We start from the raw sequence: 23,327 nt of genomic DNA, 5'->3' as shown, positions 1-23,327 counted from the left end.
CTGTATGAAAAAATAAATAGTACTCTCAATTACTTTTTAATGAATAGTATATATCAGTGTAATTTTTTTTAAAAAGGAGAGAAAATTGCTTTGGGAAGATTTTTCAAACTGAAATTAAAATAGAAAAATCAATACTATGACAATAGAAAATATGTTGAAAGATTAGCAAATTATTATACCTTAGTTTGTATAATAGTTTGTCCCTAAAACACTCTATACCTAAACAATGGGAAAGAGGTTGTTCCTTCCACAACCGAAAAGAAAAAGGAAAAAAACAAACAAAAAAATAAAAAAACTAATATATTCAAAATATATTCAAGGGCTGCAAATACTCTAGTGAAATCTGGGCTCCCAAAGCAAATACTTCAATAGCTTCTTCTCATACTCTTTGTAAGCTGAATGTTGAAAGGAATGTGAACAAAGTATGAATATAAACTCCCACAAAATGGAAGAAAAAATGAAAACTGGGCAGTAGTATTTAAAAACCATGGTATTCTATTATAATTTGAAAACTAGCAAATCAAGGATAGACATCTATAATACAGAGTATAGCAAGCAGTTAAAGTTCAAGTAACAACTTTTAAAGATTTTCAGTAACAAATATGGGCAGACTAAAATTGCATCTGTCTACATAATTGCCAATGGTTTTAAGAATATCCCCCGACACTGGACATTTTATTCCTACTTCCTTGCTAGTTGGAAGCTAATATAAATAGCCACTGTAATACTACACAACTCCCTAAAAGGTGGCAGAAGTGAAGTACAGATACCGGGAATATAAATTCCTAATGAGGTTTTAGCTGACAGAATGTTACCATAAAGAGCATAATAGGTTAAATACTCAAAAGTATATGAAAAGTTATAGCCTGATCTTGATCCTGCAAACTGGCCTATGCTCTAGCCACTCCAAAAGTATGAAAAGAAAAGAAAGCCAGAAACAAAAACCAACTTTATCTAAAATCTTCATGTGTAGCATAGAAGAGACAGGAGGACAAAGTGTAAGTGTGTTTACATTTAGAAGGTCAAATGAGATAAGCCCCAAGTTTTCTTATAATACTAAAATCCCCAAAATATTGAAGGGAAAATAAAAAATGTTTTTAAACTCATACAACTATGCTTTCCAGTTAATTGCACTTCTTAATTACCATTTATAACCTTTATCCACCTTCTTTATACAGTGATCCCTCTGTATCCATGGAGGATCGATTCTAGGCCTCCCTATGAACACCAAAATCCATGAATGCTCAAGTCGCTTGTATAAAATGGCCCAATATTTACATGTAACCTGTGTACATTCTCCCATATGCTCTAAATAATCTCTAGATTATTTATAACACTAACACAGTGTAAATACTATATGAATTAGACTGAATTATTTAGAGAATGACAAGAAAAAAAAAAGCCTGTACATATTCAATACAGACACAATCATCCGTTTCTCCACCTCCAAATACTTTCAATCTGTGGTTGCTTGAATCCAGTGAATGTGGAACCCAGGGATACAGAGGGCCAATGTACTAACGATCCTGGGCTACTGAAACAATCAGAATAAGGCCCATTTGTCCAATTCTGGTCCCCTTAATTACGCTTTCCCATGTAAAAATAAATGACGTTCAAATGTTATTTTTAGTCACCAATATTAAGGTATAAAGGAGAAAAATTAAAGGTTGCAAAATATTAATGTAAAGATATCAAAAAGCTACAGAGAAGAATAAACAAGAATTCTCCAAGTATCTAGTAATTTGCAGGGAGAAAAGGTCCATAATTCCTGAAGAATGTGTGTGTGGCTGTTTTCTAAGTGAATTTCTTTCAAGAAACTAAAAAGGAGTAAGAATTTATTTATATGTTGGTATGCCATATACATTTATAAACAACACAAGTGCAAAACAGATACTGTTAAAATACTGCCTATATAAACTGTGGACTCATTTAATCACCATTTCATTATATGCAATAATTTATTTACCTTGATGCTTCTTTAATGACATTTTGTAAAAATATTAGTCTTGTTTGTAAACTGCCTTGCACATGCTTCAGTAAAGTGAAGATTCTTTCATATTCTTAAAGCAAAAGAAGCAAAAAGAAAAATTAAGTGCCTTTCATTTATATTCTTATTCAATATTCTTCTTTTACAGTTTATTATATTAAGATATACTGAGACAAAAACATTCTACATAAAAATTTCACCACTCATTAGAGATTTTATATTTTAACATATATGTAAAAGTACACAGCAACAAAGATAAAACAACTAATCAAACCCTGCTTTGTAAGTAAAAGTTCCTATTAAGTTATCAAACATAAAGCTTAAAAGAATGAGTAAATAGCTTTTTGGTAGTATCACTAAAAAATAAGAACAAGTGGCCTTTACAAAACTCCATCCTTACAGTTTAAAATTCTAACAGCTAACATGGGGGTAAGTGGGAAGTGGGGGTAAAAACCAAACAGGTTAGGAGTGTTATTCCAGTTTAAAGTTTTCATATGAAACTCTGCAATGGCTATAAACGTCTAAACTCCAAGGACTGATTTGTACCCATTTCTGGACCACCCAGGTCACTGTACTACCCCAGGGCAAGTGATATGTTAACATCCTCTAAATGAATGCCAATAATACTGAACTTTTTCCCACGAAGTTCTTTTGTGTTCATATACCAGATAGCTTTCCTAACTTTAGTTTTTCGGCCTAAACATATCCTATAATATCACTATCATAGTTTAACTATTAAACATAGTAGTAGGCACTATGACAAGAACTTTACAGACATGAAGTCATTTAATTTTCAGTATATTGTTTGTGAGCTAGCTGCTATATTAAAATTCCATTGTTGGTCAGAAGAATATTCAAGATTATGGGTTCCTGTCATGGTAGGAACTATATGTAATTTATCTGTACAGTGTTGCTCTGCTCTTAGTCCCTGCTGCCTACCATACCTAGTACCTTGGAAATAGAAGATATTCAGTGTTGGTCAGATGAATAAAGAATCTTAACTGAGATGTTGTTCAAGACATCTAGAATCATATCTATTCTTTTACTAGTTACTTGACCTTTTTTTTTTTTTTGCTTTTTGAGCACATACAAGAAATCGGATCTTCGTCTCTTATTATACATACTTCTTCCTGGCTTTCGGATCTCTTTCATTATTTGTGCTTTTAATTCGGTATTGACCTCTTCATGGCTTCTGCAATGCATCAATTTCTTTCCTTTGTTGAGTGAAGATGCTGGTATGTTCTCTTCAGCACATTGTTCTTTATCTCTTGGCTCCTCATGATTCTCTAAAACTCCACCAACAGTGAGGTCATTGGTTCCTAAATGGTCATGACCAAGAGCCTCCGTATGATTGGTTGGCCGTTCCAGTAAACCGGCTGGAGAAGATGTTGAAAATTCAGTATCCATAGCATTTGGTGTAATGTCTGATGAAAGTTGGTCTGCAACATGATTTTCAACCACATCATGTATTATTGAATCATTAGTGGTCTCTGAAACTAAAAACAAAGATATGGGGAAAAAATTATGAGGTCCAGTCTCAAAGCATACAGTAAATAAAGCTACAAAAGAACATTATTACAGCAAGTCAAAACTGATTTCCTTGACTAATGCAAGTTAACAAATAATGTGATATAGTTCTTAAGCATTGCCAAAGATACAGTAGATTTCAATGTGACACATACACAGTATTTACAAAATATTTACAATTTTTGCCCTTAGAGGAAAAAATAAAGTCGATTTCAAGTAGTTTTTAGTTTTCCAGTTTATTCTATGGCAATTTTATTGAAACAAGTAGGTTGATACTTCAATGAAATATCTATGATCAAAATTATCACGGTCATCTATCTCTACCTTAGAGAGCCCTAACTCAATATGCCTTATACATCTGGTATCATTTAGAGGTAAAAGTAAATACTGGGTAGTTTTTACTTTCTACTTATACTTCTGCCTTTAAGTTCCAAATTCTGCAGGGAACATAGCACCAAACAGGTAATGTTTTACAGTATACCCTTCTAACTACAGAATCTAGTCATCATTTATTCACCACTGCAGAGCAACCTGGTGCCCACTTCAGCTCATTAGACTACTAAAATTGAAAGCTCGCAAGCCTTCCTCTTAACACCAGATTATTAGGCGTGCCCTACAGAAAGCTGCTGAATTTTAAGTTCTCTGATTGCTCACCGACCTCCAGGATACCAGCTGAATTCATCTCTACTGTCCTCATTTCCTGTCCAAACTATTAACTCAATTTACTCATATTCCCCTATACACTCATTTCCACAAATCCCTCAAATTCCTGACTCTCTCCTAAATTCGATTCCATGAATTGCAAACTCCCCTTTACTGAATATTCTCTACAACTTATGCTTTAACTGAAACCCAGCTCTCCTGTATGCAGACTGCTTTCCTTTCCAGACCAAAAGTAGAAATTGCTTTCTCTTGCACACTCTCCATAGGCATAAAAGGACATGCAGTCACCGAATCCTTCACTTCCTAGTGCTATTGCAAAATTACTCCCTTGTACTCTTGTGAGATTCAACCATGCCACTCACATTGTCTCTCCTTATCACTATCTTATGCCAACCTCCAGGCCACAAGCCTATAAGACACTGTTGTCTCTGGCACTCAGTTACAGCCTTCCTTCTGTTGTGCTGAGCCCCTATCAACTCCAGTGGGGATGGCATCAAGTTCAAGAAGGCAAAGAAGAGATCCAGAGCCAGTAAACAAGATAAGGGGTTTTGTTGGGGGCTTACATAAAGGGGAGCGAGCCCAGTGGTGGCAAGCTAGGCAGGAGAACCCCCTTACATACAGTCCAATGGCAGTGAGCTGGACAGGATAACTGCATGGCCCAGTGGCAGCAGGCTGGACAGAAAAATGGCAACTACTTGCAAAAAGTATGCAGTTTATATCGTATTTTCACTTAGCACTCTTCCCCCTAACAACCTCCACCTGGCAACCTTCATTTAACCCAAAACAAAGGGCCTCAATCCCCTGTCTGGCCTGCATTCACATCACAATGGGCTAGGGGCTCAGATGTTCCTCATAGATAGGGAATGGATCTTTGGGTTAGCCACCCTATTCCCTAGCTCAGAACTCCCAACCACATGCAGGTGTGTCTGCACGCAGGGTCAGTCTCAGGGTATGCTTCAGTTATTGCTATCAAGTGCATCTGCCATGCACATTCCACCCCCGAAGCCCTTGTCACTTCATTCTTGGTCCTTACTACTACTCGAAATGTGGTGTGTGGACAAACAGCAGCAACACCAACAGAGTGCTTGCTAGAAATGCTCATCTGCCTCAGACTGAGTAAATGAGAATCTGTAGTTTAACTAGAACTCCCAGGTGATTCACATGCATATTCAAGTCTGAGAAGTGCTGTGGCCTTCAATGTTTAAGCAGATCATCTGGTAAGAACCTGGCCTCCCCGTTCCCCAGCTTCTCTCCAAAGAACTTACATTTACACCTTCGCCTTTCACATCCAGACAAATTCAGAGATGCAGGAGTATAACCCTCATCTTCAGAGTACTCCTGCTACTGCTGCTTAACTCAGCCAGACTTTGACTCTAGCAATTCCTCTACTTTCTTTCTCCTATTAACCATATATCCCTTCTAAGTAGCCAATTCTGTATCAGGCTTATATCCGATGATACATCACCTTTACTAATATCTTAATTTCTCTTGTTCTACTGTCTTCCCATAATATCTGCCAAGCAAAATCCCATCTCTTGACTCACTCTGCTTGCCCCAGACTTGCATTTGGAATCATGAGCACTGCTGGAGAAAAAGGGTCCAGCTCTACAGAGTGGTCACAATCACCATCTCTACTTGGGTCCTAGGCACTGTCTAGCAATCTTATCACAACCTTTTCTCTCTCCCACAGAGATTGTTAAGCTCCCTCACTCTCTTCAAATCCCTGACTTTCCCAATATCCCCTTCTGTCTCAGCAGTATACTTCACCTTCTACCTCACAGAGCTCAAAAGAAAAGCAAAGTCATGATTAAAGGACTTCCTTTACCTCCCTCTTAACTAAATTACACCCTCATCACGCTTCCCCCCACATTCTGCTTCAACTGAGGGAGCATTCTTTCTTCTGTGCTCTAGACCTTTCCCTCTTGCGTTCCCAGTAATTCTGTGCTGAGTATGCCTTTTCTCATTTTCATTTTCAACTTCTCCCTATTTACTGGTTCCATCACCAGCACTGAAACATGCTCAAGCGTCTCTGATCTTAAATACAAAGAAAAATCACCATTTTCAAAACCCTGTGAACTCTTCCAGGTACCATGCTCTTTTCCCATCTTCCTTTTACAACTAAACTTAACTAGCTGTTTATACTCATACTGATTGTTTCCATTTTCTCACCTCTCACTCCTCCCATAACCCCTTATTAGGCTCTGCCCCTTTACTCCACAGAAATTGCTCTTGCTAAGATCACCAAAGACCACAGAATTTTTCCATTTCTCTTGATTGAACTGTTTTTGTTGTTGTTATTGTTTGGTTTGTTTTTTAAGTATTTGGGACAACTACCCACTCAATTATCTTGCCCTTTAGCTTCCATGACATTAAATTCTTCCCTATTTTCTCCTATCTCCAAAATTCTTCCTTCTCAATCTCCTTTTCTGCTTTCTTTTTTTTTTTGAGACGGAGTCTGGCTCTGTCACCCAAGCTGGAGTGCACTGGCCAGATCTCAGCTCACTGCAAGCTCCGCCTCCTGGGTTCACACCATTCTCCTGCCTCAGCCTCCCGAGTAGCTGGGACTACAGGCGCCCGCCACCTCGCCCGGCTAGTTTTTTGTATTTTTTAGTAGAGACGGGGTTTCACCGTGTTAGCCAGGATGGTCTCGATCTCCTGACCTTGTGATCCACCCGCCTCGGCCTCCCAAAGTGCTGGGATTACAGGCTTGAGCCACCGCGCCCGGCCCTTTTCTGCTTTCTTATCTTAACTTTGGCACTTTCGAGGTTCTGTTCTGAGCTTTTTTTCTTGTTTGCCTTGGTGAGATTTTATTCAGTGCAATGGGCAATAATCTGCCTCTCATACTACCCCTCTAGCCCAATCCTCTTCTCCTGAGTCCCAAGCTCAATATTCATCTTCTAACTTAGGATCTCCACTTGATGACCTAATATGCACTTCTAAACTAAACTCATTTATTATTTATTCTTCCACCCACCCAGTGTCTCTCAAGACAGATGCCTGACTCCTCCCACCCTGCTCTGGTCCCAACATCCAACCAGTAACCAAGTCCTTTAGTGATGTGTCCAAGTATTTCTCAAATACATATTCTTCTTCAAACCCCACTGTCAGGTCACCAGCATCTGTTCCCCGGGTTTCCTAACTGATTCCTGTGCATGCACAATTATTTAATAATATCAAATATACAGTCCATGTCCATACTCTCCAACATGTTTTCTGTTTGTGGAAAAGTTTGATTTTGTTTGATTCTGAGTACAGTTAAGGCCTATACCTTGCAACTGGCTTATATATCTCTTAAACTACATTTGCATCTGTAAAATCCTGCTGTACCTCTTTTACTGTGTATTTTTCTGGAAAAAACCCAACAGATTCTTTGTCCTACAGAGTTTTCTACAATCTGGATTTTACTAACTGTATCCCACATGTTTCTCTGTCCCCTGTATTTCCTATAAATTGGTTTGATTACATTGATGTTCAACTTGGTTTTTGGGTCTTTTTTGGTAAGACAACTTCAAAGGCAGTATTGGATACTTCCATCAGCAGTCATAAAATATTTTGTTTCTCTTCAGTTAATATGCTGTAAGTATGACCACTATCTATAAGTGATAAGTCCATTAATTCATTAGGGTTTCCCTACATTCATTCTTGCTCCTCTCTGATAATATTCCACACACATTACAGTCAACCTGATCTTCATAAAATGCTAATCAGATTAGGTCACCTTCATTTTAAAACCTTTCAGTGGATTCTCACTGTCCTTAGAATACAGTTGAAAACAGCTTCCAAGGCCTTCCATCATCTGGCTTCTGTCTTTCAGTTCTCACCTTACCTCATGCCCAACACCCTTGCTATACTGGAATTCTTTAAATTCCCTTAATGTCTTTCTCTTTATGCCTCTGCACATACTATTGCTCTAGTATAAGCAAATGCACAGCTTTTGGCTTCAGCATTAACTTCCTCAGTAAAGTGCCTTGACTTCATTGACTTAAATCCTCTTGCCAAATGCTTCCACAATATACTTGACATCTTTTCTGTAACATTCAACATACTTCTAGTATCTGTTCAATGACTGATCTTCCTTGCTGATTATAAATGAGGGCAGAGATCACTCCTGTCTTCAGTGGTATACCTCAAAGCACAGCATTATCCAAAATAGCATACATATTTAATAATTAGTTGACTTCAACTGAAATTGAAAACCATCTTTCTGTGGATAGTGATAATGCTCCTTTCAAAAATATTATTTTGAAAGATTTGCAAATGATACGTTAGAGCATTATAGCTAATAAAGCATCATAAATATAAGAAATGTTCAAATGTTCATTAAGACATACAAAAATGATCATATGCTCATTTAAACAAATATCTTCTCTACACATTCATTCACTCATTGTACTACTAATCAATTTCCTTCTACAATCTATAACAAAAATCTCTTCCTTGAAAAGGAACCAAAAGGCAGCAAATAATGTTTAAGAAAAAAACAATTCTTACTTTTATGAAGAGGAAGTGGTTTAATAAGATCTGGCTGTGCTTGAGTTGTAGGTGCAGGTGGTCCTTTTCCCCCGATATGATTGTTTACAACAGGATTCTGCTGTCTGCCTCTTAGTAGTGGAGACATACACCGACGTCTTTTAGGGATCCCTTGCATATTTGGTTCTCCAGGTCGTTTATGTTTATTTTGAGGTCCAGCCACAAATTCATCTGCTTCATCTATCATCATACCCTTTAGCAAAAAAGAATACAATTTTCTTGAATTTACAAACAATGTTTAAATGGCACAACCAGTATCAATTCCAATGAAAGTAACTATATTCTAATTATGTTGACATTTATTAGATGCTCTACCAGGAAAATAACTTCAGCTTACTTTAGTTAAATTAAGAACTATAAAACTGACAATGCCTACCACAAACAAATTACATAATAGAACATTTCAAAATTACCTTCTTATCCAGCTTGAAGGGGTTGCCAAATGTATGCAACCTTCGCGGCTGATCAGGATCAAGTTCTCTTAGTGGAGAAGGTACTTGCTTGAGGTATTCCTGGTAGTTCCCCATTTGTGCTATAGGAACACTGTGCACTTGATCTTTCAAAAAGAACACAACAGCAACAAAAGTTAACCTCACTAAGACTATACTCCAATTAGTTCTTAAATAATGTTTCCTTATATATGAATGCTACCTAGTGTTATTCTAGACAGTCTTCTTTACCAACATATTCTAAATTCGTTTGGTGCAATTATAACCACTGCGACAAAATATTTTAAAATAAAATTTAAAACACTGATTTCATCATCTAAACAAAACAAAAATTGCCATTAATTTCAGTACACAGAAAGTATGTGTGGCCGGGCCCAGGGGCTCATGCCTGTAATCCAAGCACTTCGGGAGGCTGAGGCAGGCGGATCACTTGAGGTCAGGAGCTTGAGACCACCAGCCTGGCCAACATGGCAAAACCCTATCTCTACTAAAAATTCAAAAATTAGCAGGGCATGGTGGCACGTGCCTGTAATCCCAGTTATTAGGGAGGCTAAGGAGGAGAATCGCTTGAACCCAGGAGGCTGAGGTTGCAGTGAGCCGAGATCACACCACCGCACTCCAGCCTGGGCGACAGAGCAAGGCTCTGACTCAAAAAACAAACAAACAAAAAAAAAGTATGTGTGATCTTACCGTGAAAGGTGTATCTCTTCTCTTCTACGCTATTCCAAATAAGCAGAATTTTATTATAGAATTTGTAGAAAACGGAAGTACAGTATGGAAAAGAGAAGCCACATAGCTAACCCTTTTTATATAAAATTATTGTTAGAACGCTTAAATCAGAGGTGGCAAAGGTTTAAAGTCTCATCTGACTTGATTTATAGTAGGTGCCATGGATAAAGGTGAAGGAATTATCAAAACATGTCATGAAACTGGCCATCCAAAGTTAACCATCAGATACTGGTATATCTCAAGAAAATGACTGAAATAAGAAAAATCACTTATTTTAAGTATACAGTTTGATAAGTGGTGCGGGCGTCTGTGTGTGCATGCACGCATAAATCCATGAGAAAAGCTATAAAAGGAAACTAAACTGTTAAGAAAGGTTGTTACCTCTAGGGAAGAGAATTTGGGGCAACAGTGATGGTAGGAAGAAAGGTAGAGAATCAGGGATGATTCACCTTTTACTTCATTTGAACTTACAATAAGAATGTTATACTACTATAATAATTCTTTGAAATTTACATCACCATGCTATGCTTTTTCAGACTATAAAGAAAAAAAAAACATTAAAAATACCAGTATTAAACTATGATCTAACCTTCATCCTGTCCTTTAAGAAATCTGCGAGTGCTCTTCAAAAGATTAGATCTCATTCTTGTTAAGTGATCCAAAAGATTTCGTCTTGGTATGTCATAAGCATTTCTAAATGTCTGTGGCTTCAAATCCTATTAAACAACATTCGAGGACAAATTTATTGTCAAACACAGAATTAAAAGAGACTAAAATCTCTAACCTGAAGCATAGGTTTGAAAATAAGATATATAAACTAATTAGTTTAAAAAAATAAAATAAAGACATATAATCTTAATGTACTGGTTCAGGGCCAAAAGATGAATATTTGGTAGTGAGATCAACCAATCTCAATTCACCATCTAACTCTAAAGATTTTATTATATATTCTGGATAAAAGAAGTAAACTCAAGTAAAAACCAATTTCCAAATTTTAAAAACCGAAGTTTTTTTAAAAAACAGGTTTGATGTGTGATTTATGTACCATAAAATCACCTATTTTAAGTATGTAGTTTGATGTGTATTAGTAAATTCGTAGTTGTGAAATCATCATCATAATCCATTTCTACCATCCCCAAAAGTTCCTTGTACCCACTTGCAGTCAATCACTATTCCTTATCCCCAGGCAACCACATGATTTGCTTTCTTTCTATGTTCCATTTTGTAAATGGAATTTTGCAGTGTCCAATCTTTTGTACTTGGCTTCTTTCAATTAGCATGATGTTTTTGAGATTCATTGACATTATTCATGTATCAGTAGTTTGTTCCTTTTTATTCCAAGTAGTCTATTATATGGACACACCACATCTTCTTTATCTATTCACCAGTTGATGGGCACTTGGACTGTTTCAAGTTTTTGGCTATTATGAAAAATGCTGCTAGGAATTGGCATACTAAGCCTACAAGTAGATGACTGATTGTACAGCAAATTTTATGTTTACCTTCTTAAGGAAATATCAACTATTTTCTATCAGTAATGTTAGGAGGGTTGCTCCACATTCTCATCAATACCTGTATTTTTTGTCTTTTAAATTTTAGTCATTCTAGCAGTTATGAAGCAGTATCTCATTATGGTTTTAATTTGCATTTCCCTAATGGCTGATAAGGCTGAGCATTACTTCATGTTCTTATTTGTATTTGCATATTTTCTTTGGTGAAATGTCTGTTCAAGTATTTTGCCCATGTTTGTCTTTTTGAGTTATGAGTTCTTTATATATTTTGATACAAGTCTACAAAGCTTGGGAGCTTTTCTCCCAAGCTGTAGCTTGCCTCTTCATTTTTCATGTTTCTTTTAAAGAGCAAAGTATTTTTATTTTAATGAAATTCAATTTATCAACATTTTTGGCATGTGCTTTTAGAAATCTTTGCTAAGTCAACATCATGAAGATTTTTTCCTATGTTTTCTTCTAGAAGTTTATAGTTTTAGTTCTTACATTTAAGATCATGACCACTTCAAATAATATGAGGTAATGGTCAAATTCATTATTTTGCATATGGATATCCAATTGTTCCATTTGTTTAAAAGACTGTCTTCTTATCCACTAACTTATTTTTCTATCTTTGTTAAGAATTTACTGTGTGTGAGGGCCTACATCTAGACTCAATTCTGTTCCACTAATCTCTATGTTTATCCTTATGATAGTACCACAATGCATGGATCACTGTAGTAAGTTTTACAGTAAGTTTTAAAATCAGATGATGTAAGTCTTCCAACTTTATTTACTCTTCTAAAATTGTTTTAGCTATTCTAGGACCTTTACATTTCCATATAAATTTTAGAATCAGCTTGCCTATTTCTACAAAAAGGCTGCTGGGATAAAGATATCTGTAACCATGAGTACTCACAAAGCATTTTTGGATCATGGTGTGGGCCTAATAGGGTCATCAGTTTAAGTACAAAACTATAGTGAATTCTACCATCCACTATTGCAACTTAAAGCAATTTCTAAACCTCTGTTTTCTCATCTATAAAATAAACAAGTTAGTTTACTCTTCATCAATCTATCCATTCATTCACACACCATGTACATTGTTTTAATTCTAGTGGTGACAGTACAATGATCATTATTCTGCAAGGATACAGAAGTACTCTTTAAAGTCTGGATAAAATGAATGTCCGAATTAGCAGAAAATGTGATTTATCCAGTAACAGAATGGAACAGAACTAGAGTAGTACTAAATTCATATGATTATTACCTTATTCAGCAAAGCAACTTGGAATCCAGTGTATTCCTTCATATTAAGGTCTAGCAGTCTGTGAGGGACATCCTCTGAAATTCCCTGGAGGAGTTGTTGAAAATCTTTCCTATACGCCATTGATAAACCATGTGATCGACTCCGGACTTTTATTCCAGTTTCCTGTACTACTTTTTTGCCTACAGATCCAATGACTCGATCAGATTCTATTTTGGCCTAAAATAAAAGTAAGAATTATCTTGATAAAATCTAAATTAATAAATCAGATACTAATGGTTATGATCTTCTATAAATTAAATATATATTTTTTAAGTATGTAAGAAGTTAAAAACTCAAGTAGCATAGTTTATGTCAAGTATTGGGTAAATTAAACATAGTTTAAACAACAACGTCTTATGATTTTAAATCATTACAACTCTTAAACTTTTGGAACAGGACAGACACACTTTCAACTTATTATTTTATTTATTAACACCCATTATACTTAAGCCATGAAATGTAAATGCACACTAAATGAAATGTGTATTTCCAATTCAGGGGTGATAGAAGATTATTTTTTAAAACTCATCATAAGACATTTTTATTAGCACATCAATATGGCAAATAATTATGCAGTTCTTCCCCGGAAAGCAAGAAGCAATGTTTTAACTCCTCCCAAACTGCCTTTTGATTTGTAGTTAAGGTAGCGAGTCAGAAGTACTGGAAAAATCAAGTATTTCATAGGACATTAACAATTTCAGTCAGTTAAACTATATACTGCTTGACTACTATAGCATTTATTAATGTGATTTATGGCCAGAATGACAAAATTCAGTGTTTTCTACAAACATTTCAAAGAAACTCCCATTCTGAAAGAAAAATCTGCAGGTTTCAAAACATAAAGAAGTTTTTTTTTCTCTTTTAAGGAAAAATGACTTTCTTTTTTTTTTTTTTTTTTTTTTGAGACGGAGTCTCGCTCTGTGGCCTAGGCTGGAGTGCAGTGGCCGGATCTCAGCTCACTGCAAGCTCCGCCTCCCGGGTTTACACCATTCTCCTGCCTCAGCCTCCCGAGTAGCTGGGACTACAGGCGCCTGCCACCTTGCCCGGCTAGTTTTTTGTATTTTTTAGTAGAGACGGGGTTTCACCGTGTTAGCCAGGATGGTCTCGATCTCCTGACCTTGTGATCCGCCCGTCTCGGCCTCCCAAAGTGCTGGGATTACAGGCTTGAGCCACCGCGCCCAGCCGGAAAAATGACTTTCTAATCTAAATTTCTCAAAAGATAAATAATGTTCACATATAGGAAGTCTAGGACCACACTCACGAAGCCATTTTCATAAATTAGGAATTATTATACCATTTTCTTTTTTCTTTGAGATAGAGTCTCGCTCTGTCGCCCAGGCTGGAGTGCAGTGGCACAATCTTGGCTCACTGCAAGCTCCACCTCCTGGGTTCACGCCATTCTTCTGCCTCAGCCTCCTGAGTAGCTGGCACTACAGGCGCCCGCCACCACGCTCGGCTAATTTTTTGGATTTTTAGTAGAGACGGAGGTTTCACCGTGTTAGCCAGGATGGTCTCGATCTCCTGACTTCATGATCCGCCTGCCCTGGCCTCCCAAAGTGCTGGGATTACAGGTGTGAGTCATCATGCCCAGCCTATTATACAATTTTCAAATTAACATTTCAAACCATAGCACACCATGGGCGTGAGACAGAATTATGTAATATATGGCTCTAAAATGTAATATAGTAATATAATGGAATTCCATTAGAACCATCAAGAACCAGCTTTAACCTGTTTAACTATCTTAGTCCAAACCATTCAAAATACTTAATGGCTCACTCTATTTCTTGATATTACCTGTTGACTCAGTTTTTTGAGGTATGAAATGACACTGTAACTAAGTCCATATTCCATACTGTCTGCTATTAGGTTAGGTGCTCCCATCATCCTAACAGCTTTCTTCAAGGGCTATAGGAAAAAAGAAAACATCATTCAATATTAAACTTATTAAAAACTTATGGTTCCATGTATAGTCTGTCTTAAAATTTTCTCCAAAAAATTATTTCCCCTTCTTCTCCTCAATAAGGAAGTAACGCAATCATATTTATGTTTCAGTAAAATGTTTGTCAGTGGGATGAAAGGCCATCTGAAGTAGTTAAAAAGGATTTAGAGGCCACAATAACTCCCCAAGACAAGAAGGATAAAATACTGGACTTCCTTGGTACCACTGGGAGATACTAGGAGATACTGGAAGAAATGGACAGAAGACACATTATAGAGGTAGCTCTGGGTAGTAAGTGAAAAACACTCAAGGAAAATGCAAGATTTCTACTTTGAGTAATTAGCTGCTCAACCACTCACTAGTTACATGATTCTAGATTAGATTATAAATAAGCTCTCTGTGGCTTAGTTTCTCATTTGTAAAATGAGGAAAATAACAATATCTACCCCTTACAGGGTTGTCATGGGATTAAATGAGTTAATACACATAAAGCATTTTATAAAACCATTGGGTACAAAGTATTAATCATTACTATTATTATAATATGCTGAGCTGAAAAAAACAAGCTCTGAAGGAAACATAAGCAGGAGGAAAAAACAATCTAATATTTATTATGGATGCGGTAACTGAAAGTTAAAAAACCTTTCAATTGCAAGGAGAGACTGAGAACTACTTTGCATGACAAAAAATATCACTACCAAGAGTGTCTAGCATTTGTGAATGGGATAAAGCCAGAAAAAGGATGATAACCATTGACACATTAGAGTGTATAAGCACTGGTGTCAAAATGAAATCAAATCCCAGCCCTGATATTTAACACCTATCTGGCTTGGCTAAATCCTCAGGGTTGCTACGAAACATAAATGAGTCAATATATGTAACAGTTCCTATTCAAAGTGTTTGTTCTTTTTTGCCCTTCTACTTGCCAAGCACTGTGTGCTAGACACATTCAATACAACTTATCTCTTAGAACTATAAAATGTCATGATTTTCAAAGCTCAAGAAATTAATCTCCTAATTATATTAGGGATGATTTAGAAAGATTATTTATAGCCAAATGCTATAATATTCCTGCATCAAAAACAGAAGTAATACATAAGTGATTTAAAGTACTTTTGTTAAAAAGTTACCTTTCACAAACTAAATCACATATTTAATAAAATGTATGTTATTGGTTTTACCTACTATGATACACTAGTTTTTGAAGTAATGAACTCCTCTAAAGCATATGGTTCTATGAGAATATACACTTATCCACCTTACAAGGTGTTTCTAGAGATTTGGGAAATAATACAACAAAAACTATTGTGCACCCTTAAAAAGAAATATAGTAGGCCCTACATATCTGTGGATTCCGTATTCTGTGAATTCAACCAACCACAGACTGAAAACGTTAGGAAAAAAAAAAATGGATCGTTGCATCTGTACTGAACATATACAGACTCTTTTTTCCTTGACATTATTCCTTAATCAATACAGTATAATAAGTACATACATATTAAGTAACCTAGAAATGGTTTAAAGTATACAAGAGAATGTGTGTAGGTTATATGCAAATACTATGCCATTTTATATGAGGGCTTGAGCATCTGTGACTTCTGGTGTCCATAGGTGATCCTGGAGCCAATCCTTCACAGATACTGAGAGACAACTATAATCATAAAACCGTAATTTAAAAAGGTAGTACAACACTTGAGGTGAAAAGCCTAAATCTAAGCCAGACTGAATTTCAGGCCCCTCATCCCCTCACATATTAGCTATGTAGCCTTGTGCAAATTATTTAATTTTCAATGCTTTAGTTTCCTCATCTGTGTAACAGAATCAATAATCATTTCTACCTCATAGGGTAACTGTATAAATTAATGATGTTGCTTAGGACAACACCTGGCCTGAGTAAGCAGTACATAAATGTTCTCGTGATCATGATCATCATCACTACTCTGCAAATCACTGAAACCTCTCTTTACCTTTACATCTATAGTGGTCATCTGTATACTCAATTTTCATGTCATTTAATCTACAAAAGCAATAAATAAAAGTTTACAATACCCACAATAAACCATAAGCATAATATAATTAACAAGTTCTTTTTTTTTTTTTTTTTGGAGATGGAGTTTCGCTCTTGTTGCCCAGGCTGGAGTGCAGTGGCACGATCTTGGCTCATTGCAGCCTCTGCCTTCCGGTTTCAAGCGATTCTCCTGCCTCAGCCTCCCGAGTAGCTGGGATTACAGGCGCCCGCCACCACGCCCAGCTAATTTTTGTATTTTTAGTAGAGACGGGTTTCACCATGTTAGCCAGGCTGGTCTTGATCTCCTGACCTCAAGATCCGCCCGCCTCGGCCTCCCAAAGTGCTGAGATTACAGGCGTGAGCCACTGCGCCCGGCCAACAAGTTCTTTTAAATAATATTCTTACCCCGAGATAGTAGGGAGGCATTGTCTTCAAATAACTTTCAAATGACTGTCTCCACTTCAATGTTGGTTTTGCTTTATGCACTTTAAACAAGTCATCTAGAAACGTATAATGTGAACAAACTATCACTACTCATTATTTTCACACATAGAAGTCAAGTCAAAGACGCTTCCTTTTTAAAGTCTGCCTTGTTATTTTTGAGAGAGTAATATCAGACTTTTTTTAACATGAAAGGCAGTAAGATTTATGGTTTTGTCATTTTCTATAAAATGAAAAGATGCCAATTATGGTCTAAAAGTACATGTAGGAATTAAGTTAGAAATAGAAAATACACAAGGAAAATCTATGCTCTCCCTAGACCTAGACACAAAGCAGATTTGAAGACAGAAACAAAGCATGCATAATGTTTTCTATAAAATATATCTACTAATATTTTGACTATAACTTTTAAATTTAAAGTGATTTCATGGAGCGTAAGTTTTCTCCAACAGCACTCCTCAAAAATGATAGCTAGATGGTACCTAGAAACTAACTTTAGGCTTTTATCATATTATTTTGGAACAAACTCCTTTATTTAAAAAATATTTGCCAAATGAAAATTAAAGTATAAATAAATTCTTAGAAAATGCACTCAGATCTTGTTAACTATACTATGCTTCTACAAAATGTCTCATTTCAAACGGAAAGCCTACATTACCAATTCTAACTGTTAGAAATCTAACTTGCAGAAACGTTAGAATATTTAATTAAAAAATTTAAAATGTAATACCTTTGGCCGGGCACAGTGGCCCATGTCTGTAATCCCAGAACTTTGGGAGGCCAAGGCGGGCAGATCACCTGACGTCAGGAGTTCAAGACCAGCCTGGTCAACATGGTGAAACCCTGCCTCTACTAAAAAGAAAAAACTTAATTAGCTGGGCATGGTGGTATATGCCTGTAGTCCCAGCTACTTGGGAGGGAGGCAGAGGCAGGAGAATCGCTTGAACCTGGGAGACAGAGGTTGCAGCGAGCCAAGAATATGCCACTGCACTCCAGCCTGGGCGACAGAGCAAGACTCTATCCCCCAAAAAACTAAAAAAAAAACAAAAAAAAAACCTTCATTAAATTGCACACTAAGAAGTGTTTCAGTATCATCTTTCAATTTACTGTAAACACAAACAGTTTGTTATCTTTTCTTCAAGATGTTCAATATTTTAGAATATTAGAAATATTTTCATTGATTTCCAAAAGACAAGAAAATCTATAAGGAAATGCTCTTTAGGAGAACTTTTGCATGCTAAGCCAAGGAGAATGTGACAAGAATGACTTACCTAAGAGGGGAAGAAGGACTGGATAATTGTAAGGCATCACAAATAAGTTGACACAGTTCAGTGCTGTACTGGCTTTCAAGTAACCAAAAGGATGACCAAGTTCACTATATTTTGCACTATTGCTCACGTACACCTGTTAAAAAGGAGCAATTAAAACTTTAATAACCTTTAAAGAATGTTATATAAACTACTGATTCAATTCAGCTTTTTAAGAAACACCTCATTTAAATTTTGGGGTCACTATAAGTTGTTCAGCTCACCTGCCAACACGTTTGAGGAGATTTCCTTTCCAGGATAAATTGAGTCAGTGGTGAAGGTTCCAACTCATATTTGTCAAAAGGAAGTTTATCAATAACCATTGGTTCACAGTCTGTACAGGAAAACTTCACTACAGGATGAGATGTACGAGGTGGCTAAAGGGGAAAGTCTTGTAATTACTATTTACATGAAATTCCAGAAACAAAACTAAGTATCTCTCATTATCAAAATTTACTCAGTTCCTCCATCTTGCTAATAAGAGTTTGATTTACTGTTAAAAGCAACATTAAGCTGAAAGAAAACACTTGAAAATGTAATGCTAAAGTTATGTAATATTCAAAAGAAAAAGACAAACACTTGAAAATCTGTAGAAATGAGAATAGTTTTAGGTCTTATGCAAAATTTAGTAATTGAGTATTCATTAATTTTTACATCCAAAAAATGAGAAACGTATGTGGAAACTGTCACAAGTCTTCATTTGTAGCAATTTACTTATAGAGTGTACGGCCGGGCGCGGTGGCTCAAGCCTGTAATCCTAGCACTTTGGGAGGCCGAGACGGGTGGATCACGAGGTCAGGAGATCGAGACCATCCTGGCTAACACTGTGAAACCCCGTCTCTACTAAAAATACAAAAACTAGCCGGGCGAGGTGGCAGGCGCCTGTAGTCCCAGCTACTCGGGAGGCTGAGGCAGGAGAATGGCGTAAACCCGGGAGGTGGAGCTTGCAGTGAGCTGAGATCTGGCCACTGCACTCCAGTCCGGGCGACAGAGCGAGACTCCGCCTCAAAAAAAAAAAAAAAAAAGAGAGTAGTGACTTCCAACGTAATCATAGATCTTGATCGGTTTTTGAATATACTATATCATATATTTCTAATTATTTAAATTATAAATGTAGATGTCCATAACAAAATATATGCCAAAATGGTATTAAAATAAGAGAAAAACAACCATAAATAAAACTTCTAATGCTTCCTTCCCTATTCCAGCAATTATTTTAGTAAACTCTATAGGATATACACCCTGTTCTAGAGGTATAAAAAAGAAATACTTTTTTAAAAAAGGCACGTTACCCCCCATCCACCTCTTAATAGTCCTCTTTCTAAAAATCCCACCAATTGTGAGATTTTGTGAACAAAATGAGCTATGAGGAAGTAATTTTAAATTTCATAGCTATTGGCCTCAGTTACTGCTTACACCCTGGTGGTTCACAAATCTACTGTGTTGGGGTCAGATGGCTCTCATTTCTCTGCTGTATCTAACTATCTACTGGACATAACCTGAGTCTTTCACAGGTCCCTCAGACACAATATGTACAATTTGTTATCTCTCCCCCAAGCTACAAAACCTGTTCTAAAAACCTAGTCGTTATTCTTGATATCTTCCCCTCATCCTCCATATTTAACTGTCACAAAGACCTGGATAAACCGGTAACACAAATTCTAAGGCACTTACCAGAACACATAATCATGGTAGGTAGGTAGTCCTAGTTGCTGCCTTCTGTTAATACTAAACTCTCATCTCTCTAGAAATGTATCTTCTATTTCTTACCACTTTAATTTGGGCTTTCATCATTTCTCAGATTAGACTAGTACAACTGCTTTTTGCTTTGTTTAGTCTCTAATCAGCCCCCTCTGATCAATCCTATGGCAGTGAAATATAAATAGGATCATATAATTTCCCTATCTAAAATTATTCAGTAAAAGTAACAGCCAAACACCTAAAAATAGTGTCTAGACTCTCAATATCACATACAAAGATCTTCAGTGATCTGGTCCCTGCCTTCCCACACCACGCCATACAGACTCCATGCTTCTGCCATGCCAAGTACTTATTTTCTCCCTTGTGTATTGCAAACAAAGTTTAGAAGAATGAGTTGGCATGTAACAACCTCTAAAAGACTTCTTCCCTCATACCCCTTCCCACTCTGTACTCCAAAAACACATCAGGCTGTCAGGCCCACCTCCTCTGGCTCTGCCCCACCCCTCCATGACAGTTGGCACACAGTACTCTATGATGTGTACATGGCTGATCTGCCCATAGACGCGTAATGTTCGAGAGGGGAAGCACTATGTTTTACTCATCTTGAGCTCCTGTGCCTAGCATGCACCTGATACACAGTTTATTCAATCAGTCCACGAAACACACTTATTCTGTGAATAAAAGTACTGAGATCCAAGACGGAAAGTGGAAGGAAAGATCCTCTAGAACTTGGCAAAGAAAATTTTGCATATATGATTTTGTTTAATTCCCAAAACAACCCAATGAGATGGAGCTATAAGCCACTTAACAGATGGGAAATTGAAGCTTACAAAAGATAACCAAAGGCACTAGTTAGTAACTAGTAGTGCCGTGATTCAAATTCACATCTTGTAAATTACACTTAACTTCAGTAGTAATATTTCTTCAATATTATAATTTATAAAAATTTCACTTCCCCTAATATCCTTCAGTTACTAAAGTTTGCCAGTTCTTTCCAATATTATTTATTATTCTCTCTTCCATCATCATAATTCAACCACTTAAAATCTCTTACGTGAACCATATCAATAGCCCTCTAGGTAACCTACCTGCCTTTCAGCTCATCTCCCCCTTCTAATTTTTCTGCATATAACCACTACCAAATCAATTTTTCTAAAGATGTCTGTCAAAAACATCTTCAACTGTTCTTTGAATTCCACTGTTAAAAAGCTAATATTCCTTAACCTTGCATTTAAAGTCATAAGCAATTTGGTTAGTTTAATAGTACTCTCAATATCCTATATACATGTTATGATCCACCCATACTGAGCTACTTGTTACTCTCTAAACATACCTTGTTCTTTTTCACTTCCATATTTTTTTCTCATACTATTTCCTTCTCCAATTGAAGTCCTACCCACCCTCTATGGCTTGTAAGAATTTGTGATAGACTGCTAGAGCAGCATTAATAGATAAGGGTTGTGATACTGGTTTTGGATTTCTTTCCATTAAGACTCGGGTACTGTATGTTCTCCTGTACGTGTTAAATAAATACAATAGAATAAATAACCAACGTGACAATATTTCATACAAATAAGGTATCTATTCTGTAAGAGTTGAAAGACCTCCAGAAGAGAAAGTAAAATGACCAAAGAAATTGAAAGTTTCTCCATAAAGCCAGACTAAAAAACTATGATGGTTCTATCAGAAAAAAGAGCAGGTATGAAGATACTTAATGAAATTTAGAAAACCTTAACTTCATGCACTACTTTATTAAATCCCTAATGAATAAAGGAAATATCACTTTATAAATTCAAAATAAAAATTATCCTGAAGAGCTGATACAAGTTTGAAGTACAAAAGGTTTCAAAAAGGTTTTGTTGTATGAAACATTATTAAAGACTGCTTAATGATCTCTGAAATACAATTCTTATTTTCTAAGGGTAAAATGAAGGAGAACCACTGCCATGCTCTCCCATAAAATATCCCTTAATGCCCTCAGATACTTGGAAAAAAAATATGGAAAGAAAAGAGTACACTAACACAACTAAATGGATATTAATCTGTATAAATGTACCCTGTTATTTTAAGAATTATATAATGAATACTGATAATTCACCATGATCACTGAGCAAATTTCATTGTTCCTAAAAATAATTCAGGTAAACAAAATCAGAAAATCTGTTCTAGCTTAAACCTCCAATCTGCAACACTGTATATAACTAAAACCATACACATCAATATGAATTTAAGACTAAGTCCTAAAAAACTGCAGGCAAACTATTAAAATTATTTTCTAAACCTTCATTTAAATCCTAAATTGTGTCCCAGAGACAAATCCTCATTTAGAGTTCAAAGAGGAAATTTTGTACCCAGAAGCCAAGAATAAAAAACGTGAGCATAGTATTAGATTCTAAAGGAAGGAGATGCCTTTCTTTTTTCTATTACTTCATAATAAATAATACAGTACACTGAAGCAAGTAACAGGGTATCACAGCACTTTGAAAATCTGTCTAATCCCCATATATTAATCACAGCTTTCACAACAGAATTTAAAACTAATAGGAAAGGCAGCTGAATGGTTACTGTTACATAGTTACAGTCTCTCTGGTACTTACTAGTGTTGGCGAATTTTGATCTGGCCAAAAAGACTCTGGAACAGGCCAATGACCTATAGGAACCCCAGTTTTAGGATTTGGTCTGACATATATGAGTTTGTGACAGCTATGCCAAGGCTGAGATCCAAAAGGCCTTGATATATCTGGCTGCCCATCTATAGCAAAGAAATTAAGACAAAGAAAGCATGTATCATAAGTGGGGGATAAACATAAAAAGTTAAATTATATCCATTATTACTTAAATTAATAAAAAATTCCTAATATTTGTTCTTTTCTAGGTTTTCCTATTTTTCTTAAATGGCAAAACACTATGACTGCTTAATATTTAGACTAGATTGTAATTCATTAGACAATAAGTACAAATTCCAACTATGAGTTCGCCAGTTCAAAGGAGGTCCGCAGCATCCTTTGCCTTCCCAACTGGAACACACAAAACATGCTTTACAGTGAATATCTGTTTGATGAATGACATGTTTTCATCATCAGATGATAAGAGCAAGCACCCAATTTGCCACCTTTATCATCATATCCCAAATGTCAAAAACAGTGCCAGGCGCACAATAAATACTAGAATAAATAAGTATTACAAATTAAGTATTTCTTAGAAATCATTTTAACTGAAGCCTAAAAAAAACTTAATAAGCAAATCT

General features: G+C 36.2%; 1 protein-coding gene across 5 annotated transcripts in view; it reads right to left on the bottom strand.

Moving 5' to 3' along the window:
- The window catches only part of INTS6 (integrator complex subunit 6), a 110,646-nt gene that overhangs the window by 21,852 nt on the left and 65,467 nt on the right, over positions 1 to 23,327 (bottom strand). For 4 of the 5 annotated variants that reach the window (XR_004429054.1, XM_033177652.1, XM_033177651.1 and 1 more), the window contains 11 exons: positions 22,678 to 22,832; positions 18,604 to 18,756; positions 18,344 to 18,476; positions 17,037 to 17,131; positions 14,479 to 14,589; positions 12,643 to 12,858; positions 10,475 to 10,601; positions 9,121 to 9,263; positions 8,669 to 8,900; positions 3,112 to 3,483; positions 1,967 to 2,060 (listed from right to left, as the gene is read on the bottom strand). Coding sequence is in view for 4 of the 5 variants with exons in the window: in XM_033177652.1 (XP_033033543.1) it covers positions 1,967 to 2,060; positions 3,112 to 3,483; positions 8,669 to 8,900; positions 9,121 to 9,263; positions 10,475 to 10,601; positions 12,643 to 12,858; positions 14,479 to 14,589; positions 17,037 to 17,131; positions 18,344 to 18,476; positions 18,604 to 18,756; positions 22,678 to 22,832 (1,831 nt within the window). In the remaining variant the exon portion in view is untranslated. The remainder of the gene's footprint in view (positions 1 to 1,966; positions 2,061 to 3,111; positions 3,484 to 8,668; positions 8,901 to 9,120; positions 9,264 to 10,474; positions 10,602 to 12,642; positions 12,859 to 14,478; positions 14,590 to 17,036; positions 17,132 to 18,343; positions 18,477 to 18,603; positions 18,757 to 22,677; positions 22,833 to 23,327) is intronic. The other variant, XM_033177653.1, reaches the window with a different exon arrangement.

Source organism: Trachypithecus francoisi, unplaced genomic scaffold, assembly GCF_009764315.1.
Source record: "Trachypithecus francoisi isolate TF-2019V2 unplaced genomic scaffold, Tfra_2.0 Lachesis_group18, whole genome shotgun sequence".
Taxonomy (NCBI): Eukaryota; Metazoa; Chordata; class Mammalia; order Primates; family Cercopithecidae; genus Trachypithecus; species Trachypithecus francoisi.
This window is presented reverse-complemented; position numbering and strand designations above follow the sequence as displayed.